The following is a 27335-nucleotide window of genomic DNA, read 5'->3' as shown; positions in this document are numbered from 1 at the left end:
CATTTACAAACAAAGAATTTGCTCACTAAACTAAACTAGCTAGTTCATAAAACCCAGATCACACAGTGTTGTAATGGAGTCTGGACTCTCTGGATGTGCTGTCCGTGCACTCTAACTGTTCAGATGAACAAACTTCCTCCATATTAATGTATGTGTGTGTGTATTGTGTATTAATGCATGTGTGTTCAAGACCAACAAGTCAGAATACACAGATCAACCTTTGAGTGTTGAAGGCTGCAAGCAGGCAGCTAAAATGTGAATGCTAACACAAGTACACAGAGGTACTGTACACAGGAGGGACAGGTGCTATACATATACAGGGAACAGGTGCTATACTTGTTTATTAAATGCAATCAGATATTTAATAAACAATTAGGGACACATTTCTTTCATCAGCAAAAAGTATTTATTGACACTGTCATGATTATACTCGCACACATTGAGATACATTTTATCTTTAATGAACAGTTCACAGGAACACATGTAGCTAGTCAGGCCTAGCTTCACTCCTGCACACTGAAGTGTGGGTGAGGTGTTACAGTGCTACTGGAGTTCGCTGCAGCTCTGTGGGGAAGGACATAAGAGCAGCTCCATCACGTCCCACCGTGAGGACTGCTCCATTCAGACTCTCATCCTGCACCAGCAGTAGAAACGCCTTAGCTACTTCCTCCACTCTGTTAGGAGACACAATGTTTCACAGGCACAGGCAAAACAAGCTAAGAAATACCAAACTGTCTCACACACACAGAAACATGCAGAATCTATATTACAGCATCCTTTCTGGCTGATGTTTTGGTCACTTCTGCATTTTGTCAGTTCTCTCACCATAGAGGCAGCATGATGCGGTGTCTACAACCCACAGACGTTGCTCAATGGCGCGTTAATGCAAGCTGTGGCAAGAAGGTTTGCTGTGTCTGTCAGCACAATGTCCAGAGCATGGAGCAGATACCAGGAGACAGGCCAGTACACCAGGAGACATGGAGGGGGCGGAGCCGTAGGAGGGCAACAACCCAGCAGCAGGACCACTAACTCCTCCTTTGTGTAAGGAGGAACAGGAGGAGCAGTGCCAGAGCCCTGCAAAATGACCTCCAGCAGGCCACTAATATCCATGTTTCTGCTCAAACTGTCAGAAACAGACTCCATGAGGGTGATATGAGGGCCCAACGTCCACAAGTGGGGCTTGTGCTTACAGCCCAACACCGTGCAGGGCGACTGGCATTTGCCAGAGAACACCAAGATTGGCAAATTCGCCATTGGCACTCTGTGATCTTCACGGATGAGAGCCGGGTCACACTGAGCACATGACAGCCATGGAGAATGCCTGCAACATCCTCCAGCATGACCGGTTTGGCAGGTGGTCAGTAATGGTGTGGGGAGGCATTTCTTTGGAGGGCCACACAGACCTCCATGTGCTAGCCAGAGGTACCCTGACTGCCAATAGGTACTGGGATGAGATCCTCAGACCCACTGTGAGACCATATGCTGGTGCAGTGGGCCCTGGGTTCCTTCTGATGCATGTCAATGCTAGGCCTCATGTGGCTGAAGTGTGTCAGTAGTTCCTGCATTATGAAGACATTGATGCTATGGACTGACCTGCCCGTTCCCCAGACCTGAATCCAATCGAGCACATCTGGGACATCATCCACCAATGGCATGTTGCACCACAGACTGTCCAGGAGGTGACTGATGCTTTAATCCAGGTCTGGGAGGAGATTCCTCAGGAGAACATCCACATGCCCAGGCATTGTCGGTGCTTTTCACAGACTCCACAGTGCTGTCATTAATGCTGAGAGGGGTGCGCTGCATGCGATTCTTCCTGAAGTTTATTGTTATTTCTTTGGTTTTGCTGATATTGAGTTGCAGATTCAGTGTGAACAGCAGGGGGCTCAGTACACAACCCTGGGGAACCCCGGTGTTCATGATGGTGGTCTCTGGGGAATTATTGCCAACTCTTACTGTGTATGTTCTGTCAGTGAGAAAGTCCAGTATACAGTTGCACAGTTTGATGCTGATGCTGAGTTTATTCACAGATGTTGAGGGATGACTGTGTTAAATGCAGAGCTGAAGTCAATGAATAGCATCCGCACGTAACTATTCTTGTTTTCCAGATGAGCCCGGCATAGGTGGAGTGCTGTTGAGGAAGTCCAAATTGTCCTCACATGGTGGGTGTGTTGGTCTAAAGTTGGAGACTGACTGCTACAGGTGCCTAGGGCTCTTTGTGTCTGCGAATTGTGCTATGATTTTTAGTTTGGCCCTGGCAGATCGAAGAGCATATTTATCCCCGGACTTGAACACCGCATGCACAAGCTGCACATTTACATTTACATTTACGGCATTTAGCAGACGCTTTTATCCAGAGCGACTTACAAAAGTGCTTTGCATCTGATCACAGAATTCATCCTAGGTAATAGTACGGATAGAAATAGTACGGTAAAAATTCCTTAGAGCAGTGGCCACTCCTCAAGATTTACCGCTGAGCACAAAACGTCTGTCCTCGTGAAATGAGGAACGCCCCTTCCACTTGGATGGTGTTGTCCGGAACAGTATTAATAAGCCACGTCTCTGTGAGAATGATAGCATTACAGTCACACCCTTCTCTGTGTAATTAGGTCCAATTTGAGGTAATCCATTTTATTCTCCAGCGAACGCACACTGGATAGCAGAAGGGAAGGAAAATGTTTTCTATATCTCCACAACATTGCCAAGCTAAGAAATGTATTATCACAGCATGATGCAGAAAAATTGATACACGCCTTTGTTAGCTCCAGATTAGACTACTGTAACTCATTACTGTCAGGATGAATGAATGAATGAATGAATGAACGTTAAATTTATATAGCACCTTTCAGAATACCCAAGGCGCTTTACAATTAGGATAAGGATAGTAAGTAAGGATACTCATAGTAAGGATACTCATATATGAATCTAAATAAACTTCAAATAGTTCAAAATGCCACAGCCAGAGTTCTGACTAGAACTAGAAAATTTCATCATATCAGACCAGTCCTATTAGCCCTGCATTGGCTCCCAGTAAAATTCTGTATTGATTTTAAAGTTCTTCTACTGACTTATAAAGCACTGCACAGGCTTGCTCGTGATTACCTCCAGGAACTTATCTCCTATTATGAACCCCCACTGACACAGTCTCAACCCTTAAGTCTAGGTTGAAAACTAGGCGAGAGCCATCTTCTGACAGTCCCTGTGTGGGAAGGAGCAGGTAATCAGGAAGATGACCTTCAGGGAGAATTTAGTTTGGCTGCCTAGGTTGCCTGCCTACCCGAGAAATACTGAGACGTGGAGAGACGAGCCTTTCCTGCTATCCACCCTGGGACAGCCACCTCCTGCCTAACCAGCTATGGATAAAGGATCAACCCATTGCCCTGGCCCCTCTCACCACCCGAAATTCTCCCCTGTTATGGCTGTATCTTCGCAACCCTGGACTACTATTACCGTGTTTTGTGGTTTGATGACTGGTACAATGATCTAGGTATCCCAGATGTTCAGCAGTTTAACACATTCTTGGAACTACAGGAAGCTACTGCACGATCGAACAGTTGGTGACACCTCTCCCACTGCAGATCACAATGTTGAGTTAGCATTCCTCAGAAATGCACAGATGGAGAGCTTTCCTGACGAGGTGATGCTACTCAAAGCTGGTAAGGCCTTCCCATCTACCAGCAGAGTGCTTACAGTAGCCCCTGAACATGATCACACTTCCAGCTTGATCCATGTTGGAGGTAGATGTTGTGACGTTCTCAGCCCAGATGTGCTGCATCTCCTTTTCCTCCAGGCTTCTGAATCAGCATTATGACTACCAGCTGCACCACCCTGGAGCAGAGCGTGTTTTCACTGGAGGAACTGGTTCCTGAGAGGTAGAGAGGCGGTTAAGAGGCGTTTAATCCCAAACATAACTGTGGGGGTTGTAAGAAATGGAGAGGGAGCCCTCAAGTTCCAGGAATGTCAGATTTACCCCCTCCAGTTTGAGGCTGTTCAAATCCGCCTTCTATTCAACAGGGGTCGATTGTTTTGGTCCTATGCTTGTAAAGACAGGAAGACGCACTGAGAAACGGTGGGGTATATGCTGTATTAGTGCCTTACAACACTCTCCCAGTTGTTTGCCTCATTAAGTTGCCAGCCCTTCCTCAGGACACCACAGACACCTAGTGGTCAAATTTGCATGCCAAATTTGGGGGCGGCTGTACAAAAGTCATTTACTTGTTCTCAGGTTTTCGTTGTGTTTTGCTTGTACTCATTTTTGAAACAACTCACCAGTGTCTAGTTACTTATGTGACGCTCAAGTTAGCCTGTACTTGCGTCTAGTCTATTGTAGACATTTATGTTTGTATTTGTCCTTGTTCTGTCTTATAAAACATACCACACACACACACATGTGCCACACAGTCATACACCCATATGTGTCGAATAAAGGAGTCTTAAGTGCAAGACTGGGCCAAAAGCAAAGCGCATGTTTATTCTACTTCTACCTCCAGAGAACTCCTGCAGAATGCAAAATAGTTATGGCAAGTTGATGTCTTGCCCTACAAGAATGAGAAGGAAACTAATCAATCCACACAGGACACAAGGACGCTAAATTGCCAGATGAGGAGTCAACCATAGGGCAAGTGAATGGCACACAATGTTATGCAACTCCCCTGCTAGGACAGTTCAGATGCTGTCAACCTGGGCAAAGGGGCCATCCTCCCCTGCTTTAAAGAGCAGAGCAAAGGGTGAAATGAAAACCTCACTTGAGTGAAACCTATAAGAAGGAAATCCAGAGGCTGACAGATACATTTCTTTATTCCTCTTAGAGAAAGAAACAGACTATCGTGTGTCCTGGTATGTACCCCATCACCTTACTGAACACAGTCAAAAGTACCATATTCTTTTAAACTTCTCCTTTTCATACAGGGATTACGTTCTTCATGTCCCACACTGATTTGGTGTTCTCAGATTTTGTGAACATTCGATTGCCATTAGTGGAGACATTAAGGCAACGTTTCACCAGATTACACTCTTTCCCATTCATAGACTTTTACCAGGTTTTTATGGAGATATCAGACCACTTCAGTGCCTTTGGCCTATGAATGGCAACATTTTGGTACAACATGTAATCCCTGTTGTGCTAGTGATTCACTTCAAAGACATGTTCAAACACACCCTAGAGCAGATGAAGACGGAGTGGATTCAGTCCTGAAGTCCCGTTTAAGATCTCTGTAGACCTCAGTCCAAGCTACAGAGCTCATTGTGATGATGAGAGAAGACCTGACTGAAGGTGGCTTTGATATCTGCCAATGGGCAAGTAATGACCCCTCGGATGTAGCACAACTTCCTATTGAGGCTCTTGCTATATGGTACAGCTCATCTGTTGAATCAGGATTCATAAGACTTGTACTAGCCACTCAGTTTGATCCCCTCAGTTACCTCAGTCCCTTCAGTACCAGAACATCCTTCAACAATTGTGGTTTTTGAAAAAATAATCCAGTCCTACTTGATCGCATGTCTTATCCCTTTGAACTCCATTCCTGATGTTTATCCCTCTTAATCGTTTTTTAAAATATGTGCATATTGAGGTACGGCGTGCTCTACACCACTGCATCCGACGCTTTGCATCACACTTGGTGATATATGGCTTGGATGCAGCTGCTCAACCATGGAAACCCATTCCATGAAGAAGAAGAAGTTTGGATGTCTGTAGTTACTGAGGCTTCAGTATCTGCTGACCCCACTCCGACAGTTTACATGGAGTTGCTATCATTCCCAAACATTTTCCAATTTTCTTATAATACAGTTGACAGTTGACTGTGGAATATTTAGGAACGAGGAAATTTCATGACTGTATTTCTTGCACAGGTGGCATCCTATCACAGTTCCATGCTGGAATTCACTGAGCTCCTGAGAGAGACTCATTCTCTCACAAATGTTTGTAAAAACAGTCTGCATGTCCAGGTGCTTAATTTTATACACCTGTTGCCATGGAAGTGATTCTGATCAATACATTTGGCACTATATATATATATATATACCATCTGCATCGGCAATATTTCACACTTACTCTATAATAGAGAATTTGTCCAGCAGAGACTGTGCTACAGCCTGTAAGCTGGTAAATGGTCCAGCTTTCTCTTCTGACTTAAAGGAGTCCAGAAGAGACGTCCGCACAAATTCAGGACAGAGGGTGTTGATCCTCACCCCAGCATCAACCACTTCTGAGGTCACCTGTGGACACATCAGTATAAGGAGTTAAGGTACATCAACCCTTCCTGTGGGTGTTTTTGTTTGTGACCACAGACACATGGTTCCATTATTGTGCAGAAAAAGCTTCATACATTATCAAGATTCTCTAAGCTGGGGCCCTTAATGGCCCTTCCCCGTAAACATTAACCTGCATATGTAGAAATCCCTGACCTGAACAACATCTACCCAATAACACCCACCCCTCCAGAAAACACCTCTGGACCTAACGTTCCCTCCCTATCCTCCTGAGAAACACCTCTCCCTAGCAGTCCTTATAAGTCCTTATACTTATCTCATATTAATAGGTTCCTCTGTAATTCTCCTTACAGCAGAAATAAACACCCTTTAATCTCGTGTTGTAGGTGTTTACTTGCCCATCACAGGGCTCTTCCATTGAGGAGTTTCCCAACTCCTGTGATCACCTCAGCTGGAGTGATGGCTGAACCCCGTACAGCTGAATGATGACCTATCAGTTTAGACTACCAGTCATCACACACTCACTTTCTTCCCTTGAATATGAAGCCAGTTGTGTACATTTGGATTATTTCAAAATTCCAGCTTATTTATCAGTTGTACGTGATAGGCCGTATCAGCACGGTGGTCCCTAACACTAAATGTCAAGCAGCACTGCGCTGAGATATCTGTACATACAAGAGCAGCACACTAACACAGGAAGTGTTCAGGAGCTGTGAAGGGTCACTGGACTACATGCTGTATATGGTAGAAGAAGAAACACCAGAGAGCACGTACCGCTAGCGCCCGGGAGAAGCCTACCACACCGTGCTTGGTGGCTGTGTAGACAGGACCTCCTGGCAGTAGAATCAGACCTGCAGCAATACATGATGCGTAACAAAGCTGTAGCACATATGACATCTCTAACAAAGTAGTGACATGTATCACAACGCCTGTCAAAGGTTTATGAAAAGTTCAAAATTGGAATCATTTCATGAGACATATTGAGTGGCTTTCACCTCTATTACTTAATGCATTAATTACATTTTAAACTAATCAAAATTCAGTCTACATGAATTACAAGTCAAATTTTTTTTTGGTTCCTGATTGATGCTATATTACACCATCATACCTGAATAATTTCAGCTCCTGATTCACACAATGAATAATGTATCTTCCTGCTTGCCGTACCTGCCAGTGATGCTACGTTGACGATGACCCCTCCCTGTCCGCCCCTCTGCTTCTTCATGTGGTCCAGAGCCAGGTAGGTCCCCCTCACCACCCCACTCTGTTATAAACCACAGCAGTGTTACACACTCACTCTCAGCACACAGCCCTGTACATCAAACATCACCTGCTGTTTCCACACTGCCCTCAATGTAATGACCAGATTGAACCACTAGAGTGTGCTCAAAACCTTTTCAAGGCTTAATCAGCAACCTAAAACAGGTCCAATATGAATCAGAATTCAGTTACACTGTCAAATTCAAAAGCAAATTCTTACTAAGTTTATGGACACAGTTTTCTCCCAGTCCTTTTCATTCAGGATGCCTGCATTGTTGCAGACTATGTCTATCCGGCCAAATTTGTGGAGGACTTTCTGGAACACATCTGTAATGAAGAAAGCAAAAGAGAGATTAATCTTTTTATGATTGTTTGAAACTATCTGTAGGTAAAAGCTACATGTGGTTTACACAACATTTTCAACAGTTCCTCCGTGTCTTTACTCATCAGATATAGTTTACGGCAAATTCTGCTTTGCTTGAATTGAAATTATATAAAAAGTAATAGTACATAAAATAGTATAAAAGTACCTTGTTTTTGTTACTATAAAATAGTAATAGTACCTTGTTAACCTGCTTTTTTCAAAATAAGCTCAATTACAGCCCAAGTTTCTACTAGATTCAGTAGAATCATTGTCAAATATGTTTCTGTCTGATCGGGCTGATATACTACACTCACACACCCCACACAAGTGTTCACAAGAGAGTTACTCAAGTCACATGACCACATTTTTAGTCTGGACTCCTCTAGACAAGTGAACATTAAAAAAGACATTATAAGTTTGTGAGGATGGTCAGAACCATTGTCAACATACTGAGGAAAACATTAAGATTTCTGTAGTCTGAGTTTCTTCCAACTTATGTACTGTTACTTTGCTGGGCTGTACACTAACAGAGTGATGGTGTGCAGATAAATGGTGCTCTGTGTTTGTCTGGTTCGATGTTTGCAGGGCCATCAGTTTTTATGTTTGTTTTACTGGCATCCTCCTTTATACAAGAGTCATGTGACCAGTCAGAGTTGTTCTCCATAATTCCACAATCTCCATGTCCCTGTCACTATTGATTGTTACCTGCAGTCACACTATAAATTTGCCAAATTCAGACAAAGAAAGAATAAACAAACCTTTAAACTGTTGATGTGAGGCGACGTCTCCTGGATAAAACTGGGTCCTGTCTGATCCATAAATCTCATTAAATTGGTCCTGTAGATCTTTGCCCAGTGTTTCATTGAGGTCCAGGAAAGCGACCTACACAGAGTATATCTGAGAGTTACGAGTTGGGGCGCATCTGGGGTTTCACAATCAGAATCACCTTTATTGTCATTATAATTGCATTAGAATTAAATATGATTCTACTCCAAGGTGCTTGTTGGGACGAATAAATACACACAATGACATAAAACGACAAGTTAAAAGTAGTGACACATTTACAAAATAGTTCTGGTTGATTATTTCTGTGATAAATGTTGAATATTGCACATAAGATATTTACAGTATATGTTACATAATATTGCACATGGAAAAGTATTGCACACCTGTTATATTGCACATGGGTTTGAGAATTTACATTATTGTTGCTGTTATTTTTACATGTTGTTCAGTGCAGTGATGGCTCTTGGGAAAAAGCTGTCCCTGAGCATACTTGTTCAACAACATTACAGAGTTGTTTCATACCTTCGCCCCGTTTTTCAAAAGGATCTCAGCAAATCCTCTCCCCAACCCTTGGGCTGCTCCAGTCACCAGGGCAACTTTGTCCTTCAAACTCATTGTCAACAAAGATCTTAAACAGTAAAGGATATACCTACGTATTGGAAAACAAAATCTCAAATCCTGCACAATTTCCTATTGTATTTGTTCTATCACACATACATGAAGTGGGTGCTTCTTCCAGAATTCAATGGATCGTGTAACACTTGTGCAAGACAGTATTACAAAAGTCACTCACATGGGAGGAGTTATAGGAGTTATTGGAGTTATTGGAGGTGTTTTGGGAGGAGTTCAACCCATAAATGAGTGTTCAACTCTGTATAGCTTTGCAGACAAAGACAGATTCCCAACACAATAGTTCCCAATACTGCAACATTGATAAAAACGTGTAATGCAATGCAGTATGGGTAAGAGAGAATAAATATTTACCCCTATTATTTCATAAGAAATAATAAATAATAAGTTATTTCATAAGAAACATAGCAGATCGGTCCTGAGTTAAAGATCTTGATAAATAATCTCTTGATAAATAATGAGGTACCCTGGTAATCTCTAGACATCTGCAGGTAGAGAGAGAGAACCTGCTGCTCCAATAAATGAACACAAGGGGGCGATGTTTACACAACAGAACAGAGAGAGGCGTGCTTACAGGTCACAGTAAATCGATGTAACTTCACACTTCTCCACCAACATAGTGCCAGGGCCAAAATCTCAAACGACTTCATTTTCCATTAAGAACTCTGGTTCTCGGCTGGCTGCCATTAACCTGCCAAACCAAGGAAGCCATAATGTAGGCAGATGAAGGGCGGGGCCTACCTGTCACTCAGAGTTGTTTCACAACCATCATCCGCTGTTTCATTGAACTTTAAGCTTCCAGTAGTTTGTTTTCCAGTAGACGTGAGTGAGTTGCTGCTTAACTGTACACATTCACAGCTTAAACGTAAACAAAGAACTTTGACATTATTGTCTGTGCTGATCCCTCTGCATCAGACACAATCTCTTTAATCTGATGTGCTCTCAAAGTAAGAACTAACATTTACAAACAAAGAATTTACTCACTAAACTAAACTAGCTAGTTCATAAAACCCAGATCACACAGTGTTGTAATGGAGTCTGGACTCCCTGGATGTGCTGTCCGTGCACACTAACTGTTCAGATGAACAAAATTCCTCCATATTAATGTATGTGTGTGTGTATTGTGTATTAATGCATGTGTGTTCAAGACCAACAAGTCAGAATACACAGATCAACCTTTGAGTGTTGAAGGCTGCAAGCAGGCAGCTAAAATGTGAATGCTAACACAAGTACACAGAGGTACTGTACACAGGAGGGACAGGCAACTAGCATCTTTCTGAATACCAGGGATCTCCTACTTGTTTATTAAATGCAATCAGATATTTGATAAACAATTATGGACACGTTTCTTTCATCAGCAAAAAAGAATTTACTGATTCATGATTAAACTCGCACACATTGAGATACATTTTATCTTTAATGAACAGTTCACAGGAACACATGTAGCTAGTCAGGCCTAGCTTCACTCCTGCACACTGAAGTGTGGGTGAGGTGTTACAGTGCTACTGGAGTTCTCGGCAGCTCTGTGGGGAAGGACATAAGAGCAGCTCCATCACGTCCCACCGTGAGGACGGCTCCATTCAGACTCTCATCCTGCACCAGCTGTAGAAACGCCTTAGCCACTTCCTCCACTCTGTTAGGAGACACAATGTTTAATCACAGGCAAAACAAGCTAAGAAATACCAAACTGTCTCACACACACAGAAACAAGCAGAATCTATATTACAGCAGCGTAAATATTCTTTAGAGGATCCAGTCAGTCCCTCATCCCCATCGCATAAGAAGGAGTTTATAAAGCAGTGAGAGGATGCTGAACAATGTTCTCTGTTGTTTGTATTACAAGAAGGACCTAAACCCTGTTTACTCACTCCAGAACGGTGAACTTTTCCAACATAGACTGGACTGCAGCCTTCAAGATGAAAAATTGTCCAGTTTTCTCCTCTGATTTAAAGGAGTCGAGAAGAGCTGTCTGCACGAAACTGGGACAGAGGGCGTTGATCCTCACCCCAAAGTCTGCAATTTTTGAGGCCTCCTGTGGACACATAGGAGCAAATGAAACTTGTTTAAGGGAGGAACACTCCACTTTGTGTGTGTGTGTGTGTGTGTGTGTGTGTGTGTGTGTGTGTGTGTGTGTGTGTGTAATATAGAGAGAAAGTGAATGTAAGTGTGTGCACGTGTGTAGTAAAAAAGTGATTCCCTTCAAGATTTCTGAACCTTCTAAACTCCTGTGAGGAAGCAGCTTTGTTTATTCACATGCAGACATGGTGACAACAGAGCTTATGAAGTGCTGTGTGTTTGAGTGCTGTGTGTTTGAGTGCTGTGTGTTTGAGTGCCGAGTGTTTGAGTGCTGAGTGTTTAAGTGCTGTGTGTTTGAGTGCTGTGTGTTTTGAGTGCTGTGTGTTTTGAGTGCTGTGTGTTTGAGTGCTGAGTGTTTGAGTGCTGTGTGTTTGAGTGCTGTGTGTTTGAGTGCTGAGTGTTTGAGTGCTGAGTGTGGCTGTCATGTGGTCCTGCCTCCCCCCTGTCAGTCTTGTCTTTTGTTTTGTTCTCTGTGTGTTTGAGTGTCTTTTATTTTGACGTTTCCTAGTTGTCTCTGTTTTCACACCCCTGCCTTGTTCTCTGCCCCTCGTTATCACTTTCAGGTGTGTCTTGTTGTGTCCCTTGTATAGTTGATGTATTTAAGTCCTGTGTTTGGTCTCTGTGGTTGTGGGTTATTGTAGCTTGTGATGTCGCTTGTGAATCGTGAGTGTATGTTTTCAGTTGTACGCTACAAGTCTTTGTTCTAGTTTTGAGTAGTGGTTTTTGTTCGGTTTGTTCATGCTCTGTGTCTTTTGTGTTAACTTTATTAGCATTATTTGTTCTTGGTATGAGTTGTAAGTGTTTGTGTTTAGTCACTTCTATTAAACCTCCAAAGATCTGCATCTGCGTCCTACCTGCCCAGCCTGTGTTTGTTACAGTGGCATGTTCAGCTGCAGCCTTGCAAAAGCTACAAGATTTGGCTGGCAAAATGAGCACATGCAAGTATAATGCAAATATAACAAAAATATTCCAGGTTATGCCTACGATGGTCATGCTGCCTCAGCAGTAGTTCACATCACCCCTCCCACCTGTAATACAGGCTCCACCTCAAATCACCACCCCCACCTGTAATACAGGTTCCACCTCAAATCACCACCCCCACCTGTAATACAGGCTCCACCTCAAATCACCACCCCCACCTGTAATACAGGCTCCACCTCAAATCACCACCCCCATCTATAATACAGGCTCCACCTCAAATCACCACCCCCACCTGTAATACAGGCTCCACCTCAAATCACCACCCCCACCTGTAATACAGGCTCCACCTCAAATCACCACCCCCACCTGTAATACAGGCTCCACCTCAAATCACCACCCCCACCTGTAATACAGGCTCCACCTCAAATCACCACCCCCACCTGTAATACAGGTTCCACCTCAAATCACCACCCCCACCTGTAATACAGGCTCCACCTCAAATCACCACCCCCACCTGTAATACAGGCTCCACCTCAAATCACCACCCCCACCTGTAATACAGGCTCCACCTCAAATCACCACCCCCACCTGTAATACAGGCTCCACCTCAAATCACCACCCCCACCTGTAATACAGGCTCCACCTCAAATCACCACCCCCACCTGTAATACAGGCTCCACCTCAAATCACTTGCTCACCACACGGCCTGTTATGAATGGGTCCGATTAGACAGTTTAGCTAGTCTAGGAGTTCTTAGTGAGTAAGAAGCTGCAAAACTTTTAAGTTACATGCATATCAAGGGCCAAAACGTTTGAGTTAGCTGTATGCTACATGCATATCAAGGGCCAAAATGTTTTAGTTAGGTGCACACTACATGCATATCAAGGGCCAAAACGTTTGAGTTAGGTGTACACTACATGCATATCAAGGGTCAGGGTTGTGGTGGTTTTGTGCAGCTTTAACAGACTGTAAATATTTGACTACTGCTCGTGCTGTAACTCTGCAAGTGTTTTTGCAGTCATAGAAGACCAGTGAAGTGGTTTCTTCCCTGTGAAAGTCCAGTGAAGTGGTTCCTTCACTGTGAAAGTCCAGTGAAGTGGTTCAAGGCCTTTACTGCCACATGACATTCATCAATCATCTCAAAAGAGATACATTTCTCACCATCTCTATCAGATTTCTCCTGATCTCCCACTGCTAGAGGGCTTCATATTCTGGCAGACATGGTCTGGTGGTTAGGGAACTGGAGGCTTGTGTTTGATTCCCAGGCCCCAGGCCATGACTGAAGTGCCCTTGAGCAAGGCACTTAACCTCAACTGCTCCCTGGGCAACAGGCTAGGGCTGCCCACCGCTCTGGGCACGTGTGCACCAAAGCCCCCTTGTGATCACTAGTGTGTGCGTGTGTGTGCATATCACAGACTCCTAGAGATCACTAGTGTGTGTGTGTGTGTGTGTGTGTGTGTGTGTGTGTGTGTGTGTGCATCACAGACTCAGACCGATTGGGGTAAAACAGTATTTTTAAAATCACAATTGACAAATATGGCAAAAAGATCAAACTTGATTATGAAATAGATTGTGTCTATGAAACTGTGCTTACAACAATAGGTTTGCTCATTAAAATATAATGTGTATATATAAAAAAACTAATAGAAATTAATGCACAACTGATTTCATAGCCATTCAGTTTAAAGATGAAACTACCAATGTCCTGTTGACCTGCTGCAGTGGACACAGTTAAACCAGTAACCCGACATTCAGCATCAGGAGAGCAAGCACACTGACTTAGAGCCACAGCACCTAAAACACACATGCAGGACGTGTGTGAGGAGCCCCAGAGAGCACGTACCGCCAGGGCCCGGGAGAAGCCCACCACACCGTGCTTGGTGGCTGTGTAGACAGGAGCTCCTGGGAGCGGCCCCAACCCTGCAGCAGGAACACACATGCACACTGGAGTATAACATGGCTAACTGATGTGAACTGTTTATCCACCATCAAACCTCAAACATTGCAGTTCCCAATTCACAGTCACCCATGAATAATGTCTCTTCCTGCTTGCCGTACCTGCCAGTGATGCTACGTTGACGATGACCCCTCCCTGTCCGCCCCTCTGCTTCTTCATGTGGTCCAGAGCCAGGTAGGTCCCCCTCACCATCCCACTCTGTTATAAACCACAGCAGTGTTACACACTCACTCTCAGCACACAGCCCTGTACATCAAACATCACCTGCTGTTTCCACACTGCCCTCAATGTAATGACCAGATTGAACCACTAGAGTGTGCTCAAAACCTTTTCAAGACTTAATCAGCAACTTAAAACAGGTCCAATATGAATCAGAATTCAGTTACACTGTCAAATTCAAAAGCAAACTCTTACTAAGTTTATGGACACAGTTTTCTCCCAGTCCTTTTCATTCAGGATGCCTGCATTGTTGCAGACTATGTCTATCCGGCCAAATTTGTGGAGGACTTTCTGGAACACATCTGTAATGAAGAAAGCAAAAGATCCATATTATATTTACATTACATTTACATTTACATTTACATTTAGGGCATTTAGCAGACGCTCTTATCCAGAGTGACTTACAAAGTGCTTTGCATCTGTTCACAGAATTCATCCTAGATAGTAGGTCAGAATTCAAGATACCTTTGATCCAGACTATTACAAAACTACAGGAGTCAATGCCCTTACCTAGTATTACAAATAAACACAGGTTCAAACTTCATCCCACTTCAGCTCACTGGAGACTTGAAGAGGACCGCAGAGATCTGGTTGTGATCACAGGCAGGAGTGGGAGTTCATCCATTACAATAGGTCACATGCCCAAATCATGTAAATTAGCAATTATCAAACCTCTGATCAAGAAACCAAATCTTGATCCGACTGTGCTATCTAATTATAGACCCATTTCAAACACATCATTTATATCTAAGATCATAGAAAAAGCTGTTGCCCAGCAATTATGCCTATATCTGCATAGGAATAACACATTTGAAAAGTTCCAATCTGGTTTTAGGCCCCATCACAGTACTGAAACAGCATTATTTAAAGTAACAAATGATCTCCTCCTTGCATCAGATCAAGGCTATGTATCACTGTTAGTGCTTCTTGATCTTAGTGCAGCTTTCGACACAATTGATCATAGAATCTTGCTAGAAAGGTTAGAACGCTGGGTTGGAGTCTCAGGCACAGCCCTTTCATGGTTTCAGTCTTACTTAACAAATCGCTATCAGTTTGTAGAGCTCAATAATATTTCATCCAAACGTACAATGGTTAAATATGGGGTCCCGCAAGGCTCCATCTTAGGACCACTATTATTTACATTATATATGCTACCATTGGGCACAGTTATAAACAAACATGGTGTCAATTTTCACTGCTATGCGGATGACACTCAACTTTACATATCAGCCAAACCCGATGACAAACTCAGTTTAGGAAAAATTGAGGCCTGTGTAAGAGATATTAAATGCTGGATGTCTCTAAACTTCCTTCAATTAAATGAGGACAAAACAGAAGTTCTCCTTGTGGGCCCTAAGGCCGCAAGACAGAAAATTCCAAATTTAATGCTTAATCTTGCAGACTATCCCATTACACCTGGCACAGTAGCCAAAAACCTAGGCGTCATACTCGACTCCGACCTATCATTTGATAAATATATAGATAATACTACTAGGATAGCTTTTCTACATCTCCGCAACATTGCCAAATTAAGAAATGCATTATCACAGGATGATGCAGAAAAATTGGTGCACGCATTTGTTAGCTCTAGACTAGACTACTGCAATTCACTACTGTCAGGATGTTCAAATAGGAATCTAAATAAACTTCAAGTAGTTCAAAATGCCGCAGCTAGAGTTCTGACCAGAACTAGAAAATTTCAGCATATTAGACCAGTCCTATCAGCCCTGCATTGGCTCCCAGTTAAATTTCGAATTGATTTTAAAATTCTATTATTAGCATATAAAGCACTACACGGGCTTGCTCCTGAATACCTCCAGGAACTTATTTCCCCCACGTCAACTAAGATCACAGGGTGCTGGTCTGTTATTAGTTCCACAAATTAACAAGGTAACAGCAGGGGGAAGAGCCTTTTCTTATAAGGCCCCCCAGCTTTGGAATAATCTTCCTAAATGTGTCCGGGACTCTGACACAGTCACAATCTTTAAATCTAGGTTGAAAACCCACTTATTTAGTCTAGCGTTTGATAATTAATATCCCCCTTAGATAAAGGTACAGATCCAGGGGTTCATAGACGAAGGGTTTTATGGTAGACTGGGGTACTGGTGCTGTCATCCTGTCACTGCTCGTGGTCACTCAAGTTTGTTGACAGTGCAGTGGACGGATGCCATTGTCTCAGAATGCCCCCAAGCCTATGTTACCTTCTGGTTCTGCCTTTTTTTAGCTAGGCTGTAATAATTTAACTTAGTGCCGGAGTTGCTGCCACACTCCAGAAATGTTTATAATTTTACCTGTCCTGTATATGTCCTCATACAGAGCTAATTTTCCCTGTTTCATTTCTCCACATGGCTGCCCGCCTGCTTGAGGAATAATGAGATGAGGAGAGACAAGCGATCCATCCTGGCCGGCCACCTCCTGCCTAACCGGATGCCTACACCATGATGGACATTATTACATATTTTTCGGTCTAAATTGACATTATTGCATCTTTTACATTCTGTCTACATTCTGTCTATATTGTTGTTGTTGTCATGGTGACCGGTGTCGGCCAGAGGAGGATGGGTTCCCCCCCTGAGTCTTGGTTCCTCTCAAGGTTTCTTCCTCATGCAAAAAACTAGGGAGTTTTTCCTTGCCACTGTCGCCTTTGGCTTGCTCACTGGGGCCTAGGACTCGGCACTTGTAAAGCTGCTTTGTGACAACAACTGTTGTAAAAAGCGCTATATAAATAAAATTTGATTGATTGATTGATGATTGGGAGGCCTTACACTGTCTTACACTGTCTTACACCCTTACACTGTCTTACACCCTTACACTGTCTTACACTGTCTTACACCCTTACACTGTCTTACACTGTCTTACACTGTCTTACACCCTTACACTGTCTTACACCCTTACACTATCTTACACTGTCTTACACCCTTACACTGTCTTACACTGTCTTACACCCTTACACTGTCTTACACCCTTACACTGTCTTACAGCCTTACACTGTCTTACACCCTTACACTGTATCACACTGTCTTACACCCTTACACTGTCTTACACTGTCTTACACTGTCTTACACTGTCTTACACCCTTACACTGTCTCACACTGTCTTACACCCTTACACTGTCTTACACCCTTACACTGTCTTACACTGTCTTACACTGTCTTACACCCTTACACTGTCTTACACCCTTACACTGTCTTACACTGTCTTACACTGTCTTACACCCTTACACTATCTTACACTGTCTTACACCCTTACACTGTCTTACACTATCTTACACTGTCTTACACCCTTACACTGTCTTACACTGTCTTACACCCTTACACTGTCTTACACTGTCTTACACTGTCTTACACCCTTACACTGTCTTACACTGTCTTACACCCTTACACTGTCTTACACTGTCTTACACTGTCTTACACCCTTACACTGTCTTACACCCTTACACTGTCTTACACCCTTACACTGTCTTACACTGTCTTACACCCTTACACTGTCTTACACCCTTACACTGTCTTACAGCCTTACACTGTCTTACACCCTTACACTGTATCACACTGTCTTACACCCTTACACTGTCTTACACCCTTACACTGTCTTACACTGTCTTACACTGTCTTACACCCTTACACTGTCTCACACTGTCTTACACCCTTACACTGTCTTACACCCTTACACTGTCTTACACTGTCTTACACCCTTACACTGTCTTACACCCTTACACTGTCTTACACCCTTACACAGTCTTACCCTGTCTTACACTGTCTTACACCCTTACACTGTCTCACACTGTCTTACACCCTTACACTGTCTTACACCCTTACACTGTCTTACACTGTCTTACACTGTCTTACACCCTTACACTGTCTTACACTATCTTACACTGTCTTACACCCTTACACTGTCTTACACCCTTACACTGTCTTACACTGTCTTACACTGTCTTACACCCTTACACTGTCTCACACTGTCTTACACCCTTACACTGTCTTACACCCTTACACTGTCTTACACCCTTACACTGTCTTACACTGTCTTACACCCTTACACTGTCTTACACTGTCTTACACTGTCTTACACCCTTACACTGTCTTACACTGTCTTACACCCTTACACTGTCTTACACTGTCTTACACCCTTACACTGTCTTACACTGTCTTACACTGTCTTACACCCTTACACTGTCTTACACTGTCTTACATCCTTACACTGTCTTACACCCTTACACTGTCTTACACTGTCTTACACTGTCTTACACCCTTACACTGTCTTACACCCTTACACTGTCTTACACTGTCTTACACCCTTACACTGTCTTACACTGTCTTACACCCTTACACTGTCTTACACCCTTACACTGTCTTACACCCTTACACTGTCTTACACTGTCTTACACCCTTACACTGTCTTACACTGTCTTACACTGTCTTACACCCTTACACTGTCTTACACTGTCTTACATCCTTACACTGTCTTACACTGTCTTACACCCTTACACTGTCTTACACTGTCTTACACCATTACACTGTCTTACACTGTCTTACACTGTCAGCTGTTCAGCCTGTTGGCCTGTGATTGTGTCGATGAGGTCAGTCACAGTTGTAACGCCAGGACGTTTCAGGAAAACACCTCAAGTACAGCTCATCCACCCAATATCCCCTCCAGTCTCTCTGTTTAAATCTGCTTCAATCTCTCTTGTGTAGTTAGATTAGCTGGACTCTCATGTGGAGTTAGACAAGCTGATATTAGACTGGAATCCTGATGCCAAAAACTGATCTGATCTGACAATACTACATAAATCTGATCTGACAATACTACATAAATCTGATCTGACAATACTACATAAATGCAAACAAACATTAAGAATCTTAAGACCGACACCGTCTCCTGACACATCTGTGACGTATTTAATTCAACAGTTTAAAGTTTAATTTAGTTCAGAATTTGACATCTATATTTCTTAAAAGAATCCGAAAGAAGAACCATATTAGGCCAGTATTACCAACACTTTACAGGCTTCCCTGTTAATTCCGTACAGATGACCAAATCCAGTTATTGTCATATATAACCAGTGTTGGGAACGTTACTTTAAAAAAGTAATTAGTTATAGTTACTCACTACTTGTTCAAAAAAGTAACTGAGTTAGTAACTGAATTACTCTATAATAAAAGTAACTCATTACCAGGGAAAGTAACTATTTGCGTTACAGTTAAAAAAAGGTTATATGCCAATTAATTAAGTTTTTTTTTTAAGCAGTTTTCACAGTCAGTTGAAATGAGTAGATCAGAAAATTGTTTAACTTTTGATATTTATTCAGGGCCGGCGCCAGAACATATACAGTGAGGGGGCATCATTGGCTATCATAATGCTGCCTTAGCCAATCGCTTACTGACTTGTTAAGTTAAACAGGTGTTACACCGATAACTGTGACCTATCGGGATCTGTTACTCCTCACTAGCCTAAGCAGCAGTCCGCTCGCATTAGTATATCAATATGTAGTAACGCACCGCTTTTAATGACCAGTAACGTAAACGGCGTTGTAACGACAGGAAAAGTAACTAATTATATTATCCCATTACTGACAAAATGACGACGTTACCTAACGCCGTTATTTTTAATGGCGTTATTCGCAACACTGTATATAACACTACCTGGCCTTGTGTCTCAGTGTCTATATGAACTGTCAGGCCAATTAAATACGTCACAGATGTATCAGGAGATGGTGTTGGTCTTAAGATTGGTCTTAAGATTGGTCTTAAGATTGGTCTTAAGATTCTTAATACAAATCCCCCCAATCCATGTTCAAGATTCTGTTTTTAAGTCTAGGTTGAGAACTTGATTATGAAAACTGTAATGTTCCAAAGTTCACAAAGGTCACTCCACTGCTGCGTTCACTGGAGCGGGAGCTGCTGGCGTCTCCGAGAGACTTCACGCTGCCCTTATGGTGTCTCGGAGAGACCTCACACCTACCCTTCCGGTGTCTCAGAGAGACCTCACGCCCACCCATATGGTGTCTCAGAGAGACCTCACGCCCACCCTTCTGGTGTCTCAGAGAGACCTCACACCCACCCATATGGTGTGTTCAAGACCTCACGCCCACTCTTATGGTGTCTCCAAGAGACCTCACGCCCACCCATATGGTGTCTCAGAGAGACCTCACGACCACTCTTATGGTGTCTCAGAGAGACCTTTATAGTTCTGCCAGACTCTCTCACTATTATTTGAAGGATATGTATCTGTCTAGTGTGTTCCAAACAGAGTTAATTACAACTATAAATAATTACCTGTATAAATATTTACCTCTCTGTTTTTATTCTATTTTCTTGCTGTATGTCTACCGCTGCTGTCTGTTCTATGAATGTGAATTCCTACTGCTAATCTGTTCTGGACAAATGTGACAACCAAGACAGCATCACCATGACTCCCTCAACTCTACTAGACTGCAAGTTTTTGTTTGGTGTGGACTCTGTCCTGGTCTCTGAACACATTTTTCTGAACACGTCTCTGAAATGTTTGTTATTACACTAATATATTTAATAGGTCAGCAGAGATGCAACTTTATTCATTCTGAAATGAAATGAAATGTGTTATATTTTGTCAATTGTGATTTTTACACCCCAATCGAAATTTGTCCTCCGCTTTTAACCCATCTGTGCAGTCAGAACACACACACGCACACACACACACACACACACACACACACACACTAGTGATTACTAGGGGGCTGTGGATCACACGTGCCCAGGCGGTGGGCAGCCCTAGCCCGGTGCCTGGGGAGCAGTTGGGGTTAGGTGCCTTGCTCAAGGGCACCTCAGTCATGGCCTTAGGTCTGGGAATCGAACCCACGACCCTCCGGTCACAAGACCAGTTCCCTAACCGCCAGGCCATGACTGCCCCCAGTCTGTGTTGTTAGTGTGCCATCAACCACAGCAAAAAGGGTTAGGGTTAACTAACTCTAGGTTAAAGGTTAATGATTAAAGGCTTCCCCTTCTGATTCCTGTCAGGGTTTCTTCATCTTGCTCATTAGGGGCTTTGACCTGTATGTTCTGTCAAACTGTTTTCAATGAAGCTGCTTTATGACGAACACTTTTGTAAAAGGCACCATGTAATTTGAATTTTAATATTTAAATCATGTCCAACTGGTGAAGAGAAATGCTTGGTGAAATACTTTGCATATTTGTGATGTTTTTCCAGTGTGATATAATGTGCCATACAACTGATACAGTCATCACATGAATCAAGTATTATATGTTTTGTTGAGTTGTATCTCAGAAAGCTGGTTGCCAGTTACATAACTTTCACTTCAAGAGACAGTTAAATTCCTGAGGTTGTTCTTAAACCTTCACCCAAGTAACAATTCTGATGAACACATATTTTTAAGAGTGTGACAATGTGATATAAATACATCTGTATTTAATGGCATATTACATTCATGTCATTTTGCATAGGGAGCCCCAAACAGCACTGGGGTTCACAACACTACAAATATTTGGGTCCAAAACATGCAGGCTTGTATTCTAACACAGGGGTGAAGTTACTTCTGCAGAATTTCAGCTTAAATAAATAACAGGCGATAACAGATGCCTAATATGGCAGGAATTTGGCACGATACCCCAAGAAGGGACATGTAGTCAGATGTAATTGCATAAGTGTATATATAAATCACAGTTACACAATATTGAGGCCGTGTCACAGAAGGATATGAATGTGATTATCTTAAGGATTATGTTATGCACATAGGGAGTGTTTAACCACAACTCCTCATGCATGTTGAGTTAACACCATTGATCTATATTACTATAGTATTGATCTATGTTACTATAGTATTGATCTATATTACTATAGTATAGTATAGTATTACTATAGTATTGATCTATATTACTATAGTATTGATCTATATTACTATAGTATTTATTTATTTATTTGATCTATATTATAGTAATATAGATCAATGGTTAACACCATGCCAACAAAATCCTTACAGCTCATGTCTGGATGTCCATGGTGATGGACGCATATCTAAATGTATGATGTCTAGACACACATAATCAGACCAGAGATTACACTTATTCAACTGGTAGAACCACACAGAGCAGTGCTCAGCCCAGAGAACCCAGGGAGCTGTTTCCACCAGGCCATGAGGCTTTCTGTGCTGAGGAGTGTGACACAATCAAGCAGTGTGTTGATATTCTCAGACTGCTCACTGTGCCACTGTTAGACAAACAGGCCTCCGGTTCTGAGGTCACAGAAATGCTTAAGCATTATATTACAGGATAACATGGCCAGCTGGGTGATGGGGTTGGTGCTACACTGGCCAATATGGCCATTAACTTAAAGAAGTGGGTTTCTGTGTGTGTATGTGTGTGTGTGTGTATATATATATATATATATATATATATATATATATATATATATATATATATATATATATATATTCAGAACCAGTGTTCTATAGAGGTCCAGTTATATATTCTAGAATCAATGCTTCTGTAGAGGTCTGGTTATATTCTCTATAAATGTCTTCTATAGAAATCAGTTGTTGATAATGGTTACCATTCTACTTAAATGTGAATTTTATGTTTGTCCAAAAATAAATAGACTCACACATGACTGGACAGGTGTGTGAGGACAGGTTTGTGAGGACTTGTGTGTGTATGAGGACAGGTGTGTGAGAACAGGTGGGTGAGGACTGGTGTGTGAGGACTGGTGTGTGTGTGAGGACAGGTGTGTGAGGACTGGTGTGTGTGTGAGGACTGGTGTGTGAGGACTGGTGTGTGAGGACAGGTGTGTGAGGACAGGTGTGTGAGGACTGGTGTGTGAGGACTGGTGTGTGTGTGAGGACAGGTGTGTGAGGACTGGTGTGTGAGGACTGGTGTGTGAGGACAGGTGTGTGAGGACAGGTGTGTGTGTGAGGACTGGTGTGTGAGGACAGGTGTGTGTGTGAGGACAGGTGTGTGTGTGAGGACAGGTGTGTGAGGACTGGTGTGTGAGGACTGGTGTGTGAGGACAGGTGTGTGAGGACAGGTGTGTGTGTGAGGACTGGTGTGTGAGGACAGGTGTGTGTGTGAGGACAGGTGTGTGAGGACAGGTGTATGAGGACAGGTGTGTGAGGACAGGTGTGTGAGCAGATCTTCCCAATGGTGACGTTATCCACTAAAGAAACTGCATCACACCCAACACAGTGGATAAATACTGAAGAAGCAAATAAAACATCTACATTCACTTTCCACAAATGCCCCTAAACCAGGGGTACTCAACTAAATTTGTCCGCGGTCCAATTTTGGCAGATAGCTGTCACCTGAGGTCCGGGGGGTGGCGAACGCAAGTTGTTGAGCTGGGGTGGTGAACGTAACACTCGTGACGGAGTGTTTTTTTCAATAGCCCTGAAATAAATACTCCGGTTTAAAATTAATTCTCCCGTCAAAATGAATAAATATGTTTTTTTTTGGGTCCGTATCCAGTTAATCAGGAATGAGATTGGGTCCGGACAGGACTGCGTTCGGGTCCGGATACGGACCGCGGTCCGCCAGTTGCCGACCCCTGCCCTAAACCCTTGAACCCTAAACCCTTGTGATTCATTTTACATTTTGCTTTACCCTGTCATCCCTGAAATCCTGACATGTTCCTCCTTGCCAATTACATTAACACGCACAAGAAATACTATAGTCCAGGTATGTTTAAATAAGTATTTTCACATACCACTAGATGTCACTGTCACTTGAGCTGTAAATATCTTGATTATGTTCAAAATGATCTACTACATACTGGACACTGCATACTGGTCCTCGTAGCAGTATGCAGTATAGTATCCAGTATGGGACAAAAGCAAACCATACCACAGGTCACACAAACATATAATTCTCTGCCCATTTATTCTCCAACAAAGATTAGTCCTTCTGTTTTAAGTCCAAAAATATCAGTTTATCAATTTTGAAAGGAGAGGAGAGAAGGCAGAGGAGAAATGCTACAGTTATACAGTTATCAGAATAGCTACAGTTACACCTTTCATTTTGGAATAGAACTTTAATGTACAAAACGCCTACTTAGACAGCTCAGAGCAGCCTAGCACACACTTAGCCCTACTCAGTATCCACACCAGTAGCCTACAAAATAATGAATATTAATGTTAATAGCATTTTGAAATCAACTCGTTATTGTCCAACACTGGCAAAATGTACCCCAATTAGTTTACAATTTAATATGCTATTGATAATTAATCCTGATAATTATTCTGACAATATCTGGTAGGAAAGCTAACAGGATTTAAAGCTATGGTTAAAAGCTGCAAATCTAATACTAATTAACTAAATAATGGTCCTCAGATTATCACCTAGTTATCGGGAGGTGGATATTCTTATTTTAAAACCGTGGGGAGTGCAAAATGTAGTTGCTTTCTATCAGATTTATATAAAGTATACATGTATGCTCACTACCGCCCCATTGACGTCTGCCATGTTTTTAGTTTTTCTTTACAGTTTGGATGTGTAAAGCGTTACATGGCGGTATGCAGCACACCGCCACCATAGCTGTAATATTTTACGGAAGTAGTACGTCATCCGGGGATCTTTCGCGCTCTGGAAAAAAAAATCATACTGTGCGCATACTGCATACTGATTTAAATACTGCATACTGATTTAGAGAACATACTGCATACTGATTTAAATACTGAATACTGATTTAGGGAACAACAGTACAGTCGATACAATCAGGAAGAAGCGGCTTCATCCGCGCCACTAGTTTTGTCGCCTCCGCCCTAAATATGGGCAGGACCACATTTGATAGGATTTATTAGAATAACGTTGATATTAGAATAACGTTTTATAATTTAAAGCGATTGGCACACATATAAAATTATTTTCCAAAGCGATTTTTTCCAACATGCAAAGTGGTACCATAAGACTTAGACAACGTCGATTTCTCGTTTTTTTTCGACACGGAAACAATTATTAGACTCTTTCTTATTAACTTAAGATCAACTTACCGTTAAACAATTCGTCTGAGGTGACGTCTCCCGGATAAAACTGGGTCCGGTCTGATCCATAAATCTCATTAAATTGGTCCTGTAGATCTTTGCCCAGTGTTTCATTGAGGTCCAGGAAAGCGACCTACACAGAGTATATCTGAGAGTTACGAGTTGGGGCGCATCAGTTTCAACAATATTACAGAGTTGTTTCATACCTTCGCCCCGTTTTTCAAGAGGATCTCAGCAAATCCTCTCCCCAACCCTTGGGCTGCTCCAGTCACCAGGGCAACTTTGTCCTTCAAACTCATTGTCAACAAAGATCCTAAAAAGAAAAAAAAGATATTCCTAAACATGTCGGTCTATAATGCAGCAGCAGACTATAACCTAGACCTCTAACCTGCTAGCGCAGGAACACTCAGGGAACACTCAGTATTATTCTATTGTTTTTATTCTGTATTATTTTCATTAAAACGCCTACCAGTCTGGTTGAATATGAACTCTTCTTCCTACATTCACTGGACTTAACTCCGTTAGACTAGACGGGGGAGGAGTTGAGCTTGCCAATTTCAGCCTATGGAGTTCGCCTATATGTATTTTTTATAATATAGGGCCTACTCCAGCGTTAAACTCCTGCGCAAACAAGCCCCGGGTGTAAGAGTAACCAAGCAACCCGGTTCAGTCATTGTAGAGCTTTAACCAAGATGATATTTACAAGATATATCGGTGCACAAATACTGTACAGTCTATAATGTAAAGAGAAATATATATTTATTATTATATTTTCATTGGTTAAGTCACTGTTTTTTTATTTACCCACTGAAATGGTCACCTTGGATGTCATCACAACAATTGCCCCCCCTGAGATATTTGTCAGTGGCCGCCACTGGTATTGATATATGCTTAAAATATATACTACTTACTGGATATATACTAAATAAATATAGGCTATAATACTTACTGGATATTGTCACGTCCAGCCCCTACCTCCTCCCTGGTCCCGCCTAGCTCCCCGCTCCCATTCGTTCCTCCCTCTGTCTGTCACGCCCCCTCGTTAGTGCCCACACACCTGAGTCTCGTTTCACCGTCTTGTCTCTGTGTATAAAGAACCCCGAGTGTTTCATTCCCTTGTCGGTCATTCCCTGTACGTAAGTTCCTCATTGTTCCTCAGTTGTACCTTGCATTCTGTTCATGCCTTTGCCCTTGTACCCTCTCTGTTTTGTTTCTAGTCTTTGTATGTTGGTTTGGTTCCCCCCCGTGTTTCGTGCTTGTGTTTACTTCGTGCATGTTCCTCGTCTTAGGTAATCTCTTGTAGTTTATATTTCCTTGTCTGTTTAGTTTGTAGTCTACGCTATTGTTGTCCCAGCATCATTGCTCCCTTCATTGTATACCTCCCCTCACATATGTTTCGTAGTTCTCGGTCCATTGTGGTTTTTGCGTTTACGTTTCTCTGTAGTTTAGCTTACCCGTGTCGTTGGTGTTCTCTCCCTATCGTTAGCCTAGCTCCCTCTGCCTTCTGTGGTTAGTCGTGTTTGTCTCTCTCTTCATTAAAACCCTTTAATTCTGCAATTGCGTCATGCCTGCCCGTCACAAACGTTACAGATATACACTAAATAAATACTACATTGGTTAGTGTTACGCACAAAGGAGGAGGCACGACAAGCGCAATAGTGGTGACAGAAAACACTTTAATCGAACAGACAACTTCAGCACTTCTGGCACAAGCACGCACATACACACTCACGTTGGCATGAACTTTAGACAAAGACGAGCACAAGACACTGCGTGAACGCACATTAAATAGGTGATCAACACAGACCCTCGTGATCTCGAGACAAGGCACAGGTGAGACTACGAACATGCTCACGGACTACCCACACCCACGGAAGTACATACATGGACATAACGACACGCAGACAACGTAGCGGCATGCCCACAGGGAAGGGTCCGGGGCTGTCACC

General features: G+C 42.6%; 2 protein-coding genes across 2 annotated transcripts; both read right to left on the bottom strand.

Annotated features, from left to right (window-relative positions):
* Positions 1 to 389: 389 nt before the first annotated feature.
* LOC143487833 (15-hydroxyprostaglandin dehydrogenase [NAD(+)]-like) lies at positions 390 to 10379 on the bottom strand. The gene is made up of 8 exons (XM_076987056.1): positions 9825 to 10379; positions 9143 to 9248; positions 8593 to 8716; positions 7691 to 7797; positions 7378 to 7474; positions 6985 to 7061; positions 6053 to 6216; positions 390 to 674 (listed from the first exon to the last, which is right to left on the bottom strand). The coding sequence occupies exons 1-8, from the start codon at positions 9866 to 9868 to the stop codon at positions 536 to 538; spliced, it is 858 nt and encodes a 285-aa protein (XP_076843171.1). The 5' UTR covers positions 9869 to 10379; the 3' UTR covers positions 390 to 535.
* Positions 10380 to 10630: 251 nt separating this feature from the next.
* LOC143487834 (15-hydroxyprostaglandin dehydrogenase [NAD(+)]-like) lies at positions 10631 to 25920 on the bottom strand. The gene is made up of 8 exons (XM_076987057.1): positions 25856 to 25920; positions 25593 to 25699; positions 25396 to 25519; positions 14619 to 14725; positions 14306 to 14402; positions 14091 to 14167; positions 11119 to 11282; positions 10631 to 10883 (listed from the first exon to the last, which is right to left on the bottom strand). The coding sequence occupies exons 2-8, from the start codon at positions 25683 to 25685 to the stop codon at positions 10745 to 10747; spliced, it is 801 nt and encodes a 266-aa protein (XP_076843172.1). The 5' UTR covers positions 25686 to 25699; positions 25856 to 25920; the 3' UTR covers positions 10631 to 10744.
* Between the last annotated feature and the right edge of the window lie 1415 nt (positions 25921 to 27335).

Source organism: Brachyhypopomus gauderio, unplaced genomic scaffold (assembly GCF_052324685.1).
Source record: "Brachyhypopomus gauderio isolate BG-103 unplaced genomic scaffold, BGAUD_0.2 sc50, whole genome shotgun sequence".
NCBI lineage: Eukaryota > Metazoa > Chordata > Actinopteri > Gymnotiformes > Hypopomidae > Brachyhypopomus > Brachyhypopomus gauderio.
Note: the sequence above shows the minus strand (reverse complement) of the source record. Positions and strands in the feature narration are given on the sequence as shown.

Excerpts from the sequence above, each read along its gene's own strand:
- LOC143487833 (XM_076987056.1), bottom strand. The coding sequence starts at position 9,868 with ATGTTGGTGGAGAAGTGTGAAGTTACATCGATTTACTGTGACCT. Across the intron at positions 9,249-9,824 it reads ACATCGATTTACTGTGACCT|ATCTTTGTTGACAATGAGTT; the intron begins GTAAGCACGCCT and ends TTACTGTTTAAG. Across the intron at positions 6,217-6,984 it reads GCTTCTCCCGGGCGCTAGCG|GTGACCTCAGAAGTGGTTGA; the intron begins GTACGTGCTCTC and ends ATGTGTCCACAG.
- LOC143487834 (XM_076987057.1), bottom strand. The coding sequence starts at position 25,685 with ATGAGTTTGAAGGACAAAGTTGCCCTGGTGACTGGAGCAGCCCAAGGG. Across the intron at positions 25,520-25,592 it reads TCTTGAAAAACGGGGCGAAG|GTCGCTTTCCTGGACCTCAA; the intron begins GTATGAAACAAC and ends TACTCTGTGTAG. Across the intron at positions 10,884-11,118 it reads GAAAAGTTCACCGTTCTGGA|AGTGGAGGAAGTGGCTAAGG; the intron begins GTGAGTAAACAG and ends GTCTCCTAACAG.